The following is a 4,326-nucleotide window of genomic DNA, read 5'->3' as shown; positions in this document are numbered from 1 at the left end:
TTTGGTTTAAACCTAAGATAAATACGTAGGTCTAAATCATGGCTAACATCAGTGTGACACTGTCTAAAGTTAATATAAAGCTTCAATGTTTAAGCAGGTCTGTTTCTCACTTGTTAAAGCTCAACAATCAAAATACAGAAAAAAAGAAAGAAATTGACCAACTCACCGTTCTTCTTCTTGTAGACAATGAATCCAATCACAGCAATGAGACCAAGAACAGCCAGAGCAGCAACAACAGCGATGATCACAATGCTGGTATTTGCTGTTGAGAAAACAAACCAGGTTACAATCATGTAAACCAGGGGCGTCCAAAGTTGATCCTGAAGGGCCGGCATCCTGCATGCTTTATTCTCTCCCTGGTGGGAGTAACAACCTTTTCAGCAGGTCAATGTTCCTATTAGGCCTCTAATGAGCATCATTTGTTCCAGGTACGTTAAACCAGGGAGAGAACTAAGACATGCAGGATGCCGGCCGTAAAGGACCGACTTTGGACACCCCTGGTTTACAGTCACAGGTTTTTTCATATCTTTCATCTCAGTTCATTTAAACACCATGATCAGGTTTTTGTTTTGTTCATCTTTTGTTCCAGTTTCTAGCCCTCAATGTATTTTCTTTCAGTAACTATAATTGTAAGTTGTTATTTCATTAATAATTTACAGCAACTTTCAAGTGTTATAATGTTGTTAATTAAAATCTTATATAACCTGAAATATGAACATTAATTAACTGGAAAGGTTTTGTTGAATTTGGCATTGATTAATAATAAAAAGATGCATAAACAACTGGAGCAGATTGTTTTAGCAGCAAATCACTTGTTTTAACATTTATCTTTCAGTACATCCATCTAAAACAAACCTCAGAAAGAAAAACTGCTTTTGATTCTAAGCCTTAAAACTGAAGGTAAATCTTTAGTTTTAGGGCTAAAAACATAAACAAGGTAGACAGATTTTTTTTTAATTAACAAGTATTATAAATAAATGTGGCATTTTAAATAATTACTTACATTCATTGGTCAAGATTCTTGTTTTCTCCAGTCTATGAATGATGCTATTCACTCCAGAGAGCTGAAACACACATTCATACTTGCTCCAGTCTTCAGGTCCAACAGATGACAGATCGATGTGAACGCTCATCTGGAAGGTCCCATCATTGTTGGGGAGGATTTCTCCTGTTTCCACTCCCTTATGAATCTGTTTTTCACCTTTTCTCGAGAATATTTCAGCTTTGTTGGGATAGAAACCTGTAGCGAGGCAACTGACTGGAGAGGAGGACGTTTTCTGAAGGAGAGACACTGAGGGAAGAACTGAGGAGCATGAAAAACACAAAACAAAAAACATTTACCTGAGAGTTGAGACCATGTAAATGTAGTTGTGTATGTGAAACTGGATGTAATACCTGTTTTCATCAGAGATCTCCTCCCACTTCTCTCATACTTCTTCAGCCACTCAACACAAACTTTTAAGAAGTAAAACTTCTCATATTGTAAAGCATACTTATTTTTATCCCACTTGTGTTTGGTGAGGACAGCTTCTGGCTTTGCAGCGATCCATAATGATGTGTTCAGGTCCAGAGCTATAAAATCCTCTCCATCATAACCTATCTGAGCAAACCCTTTGACCTGTCCTGTCTCATTATCCCAGTCACAGCCGTATATGTGCTGGTAGACGTGAACTCCTGAGACAAAGAGACAGCAGTCAGTAAGTTTACAACACAGTTTCTAATGTCTAAATTTAATGTTTACTGTAAAAATGTCAATAGTTTAATGTCAAGAAAAATTCTCTTTCTTATTCAGAAACATTTCTGAAGAGTGTAAAAGGAGTTTGGAAACATTATTTAAAAATCAGTTTAATGAAACTTTAGCAAAAGCAGTTAAAGTAAATCATGTGACATGTAAGAAGTGAAACTTGAACAAACCTCCAGTCTGGTTTAAACGCAGTTTTGCAATTTCAATGTTTTCTTTGAGAGTTTCCTGTTTAGCCAGACATGTTAGAGTTTCCTCCTCCCAGTAATGTGAATTATCTGAGCTAACATTGTTCATCCAGTCCTGTTTGGGAATGTTTCTGTTGTTTCTGCTGTCACAGTAACTGATCTGAACATCATCCAGAAAACCAGCAGACATGTACGATGGGACGTCTGGTAATCCTGAAGATGCTGAGTAGAAATACCTCAGAGAGTGGATCACTGTAATAAAAGACTCACAACATAAGTGGGTTAAAATTGAAGCAGTATTAAAACCATTAACTAATGTGTGTTTAATGGGTCCCTGCTGATCATGTTCACAAAAATATCCAGTATTTAAAAATTCATTTCAAACACATAAAAACAATAGCTTCGAGCTGCATTAAAGGCATCTGGGTTTCTTTAGAAGTTTTGAATATTTTTACAAAGAGGAAGAGCAGTTTGGTTTCTAATTGATAAATAGGTTTTCAGCACACATTGCTGTGAAAAATCATTTATCCCCTACTTTTGCTTTCGCGTCTTTGTAAGGAAAACAGTTATATAAAAACAAAAAGATAATTGCCTGACTTGCTTACTAATGAATAAGCATTGAATGAACCTTTCTGAAATACCATTTCATGAAGAACAAGCCAATAATGATGGCAGTGTGTTGGTCTTGGGCTGCTTCTACCTGGGTGACTGTCAGTAGTTTATTAGAGCCATTAATTCTACTTTCTCCTTCATAAAGAACATCCGCCCATCATTTTGTAAACTTAAACTCAACTTTATGCAGAAGGACAACAATGCAAACCAGATTAGGAAGTCCACTTTTAAAAAAACAAAAGTCTATGACTTTCCTGCTCAAAGTAGCAACTTAAAACCAACTGAGATGCTGTGGCATGAACTTAAATGTTTGAAAATCCCCCATTCTGCCTGAATTAAAACAATTCTGCAAAGAAACTCCTTCACAGTGATAAAAATCTGTGTTTTTTTTATCATTGCAAATGGTCAGTGGAGTTATAGCCAATTACAGAAGCATAAATGCTAATAAATTTAGGGGCAAAAAGCTTTTCAATTAAACCCAGATTGGGTTGGAAAGCTTTTTCCCCTTAAGAATTTAAATCCTCATTTTGAAAACTGCATGTTGGATTTACGTGGGCTTTCTATTAAAATATAATAAGTTAATTAACCTAAATGACTGAAGAGTGAAAAATAATTAGAGTTGAATGAATGTGTTTACATTCACTTTAGATTTTCTGCTTCCTTATAGAAATGTTTCTGTTTTGCCAACCAGAGAGGAACCAAAACTACATCAGCTGCTTTTGGGACTTATATATGTTTATTTCTTTATCATTTTTTTGGATGGGGGCAAGTGATATGTGTAAGCAAATTCTGAACTCTATAACATTCAGACTCTTCAATGAGTCTTTAACACTATAAAACATACTAAGAGACAAAATAAAAGCATAGCAAGATGTAAAACTTTTACATAACATATGTAGCTTTTAATCATGTCTACAAGTCTGGTCTTCTGGAGAGAAAATGCTTCACTCCATTTGCTTTACTCTACCTGAAAATATCTGACAACTTCTGGAGGTCACACCCCTTGGGAATCAGTAACAAGTCTTTTAATCTGACTGGACAACACAGTGACAGGTTGGGTACATATTTATGAGGAGACACTGAATATTCAGAATAAAAAAAGACAAAATTTCACCAGCTTCAGACAAGAAAGGTGTTTAAAAGACAGCCATATAAACTTCAGCTGTACTTCCCCACTTTGACTAAATATGCCACTATTTACCAATAATAATATAGAAAAAAATTACCTCATCTATCATTAGACCAGATTCCTTAAATAAGGGACTTAAATATTCACCTTTCAGGACAGCGCATCAGTAAATGGATGTTAGAGAGGTCTGATCTATAGATTAGTGACTCACCTGGTTCTGTCTCTTTTAATTCCAGTAAAATCAGAAGGATTAATATCCTCACTGCACCCATTTTGACTCCACATTTTGAATAACAGCCTGTGATTTCCTCCCTTCTTCTAAATGCATTTTGACAAACTGAGGAAGCAGGTCGGCTGCAAAGTTCCCTAAATTAGTCACCAGTTTCTCAATTATCAGTGAATGATTTTAAACTCAACCAATTAGGCTTGGCCCTCTCTCTCATATTACACCAAATAGATACTGAAACACTGTTAATGTTTGTTACATCTCTTTATTTTAATCAAGCATATTGTGTATTTTTCACAATAAAAAATGATGCCAAAGTTTCAATGAGACAAATAATGGAAATACTGACTTTATTTTCTGTCTATAGTTCAAGAATGTATGACAATATTTCTAAGGCTACCTCCAGTGGTCTCCAGAGGACAGCTATTTC

At 35.5% G+C, this 4,326-nt stretch overlaps 1 protein-coding gene across 1 annotated transcript in view; it reads right to left on the bottom strand.

Annotated features, from left to right (window-relative positions):
* Positions 1–4,015, bottom strand: part of LOC106935161 (H-2 class I histocompatibility antigen, Q9 alpha chain-like) — an 8,315-nt gene extending 4,300 nt beyond the window's left edge. The window contains exons 1-5 of the mRNA XM_015015491.1: positions 3,882–4,015; positions 1,915–2,181; positions 1,396–1,674; positions 1,004–1,303; positions 167–262 (exon numbers count right to left, since the gene is read on the bottom strand). Coding sequence (XP_014870977.1) covers positions 167–262; positions 1,004–1,303; positions 1,396–1,674; positions 1,915–2,181; positions 3,882–3,942 — 1,003 coding nt within the window. The 5' untranslated portion in view covers positions 3,943–4,015. The remainder of the gene's footprint in view (positions 1–166; positions 263–1,003; positions 1,304–1,395; positions 1,675–1,914; positions 2,182–3,881) is intronic.
* Between the last annotated feature and the right edge of the window lie 311 nt (positions 4,016–4,326).

This window comes from Poecilia latipinna, unplaced genomic scaffold, assembly GCF_001443285.1.
Source record: "Poecilia latipinna isolate Pla-1442-1.1 unplaced genomic scaffold, P_latipinna-1.0 Scaffold1917, whole genome shotgun sequence".
Taxonomy (NCBI): Eukaryota; Metazoa; Chordata; class Actinopteri; order Cyprinodontiformes; family Poeciliidae; genus Poecilia; species Poecilia latipinna.
Note: the sequence above shows the minus strand (reverse complement) of the source record. Positions and strands in the feature narration are given on the sequence as shown.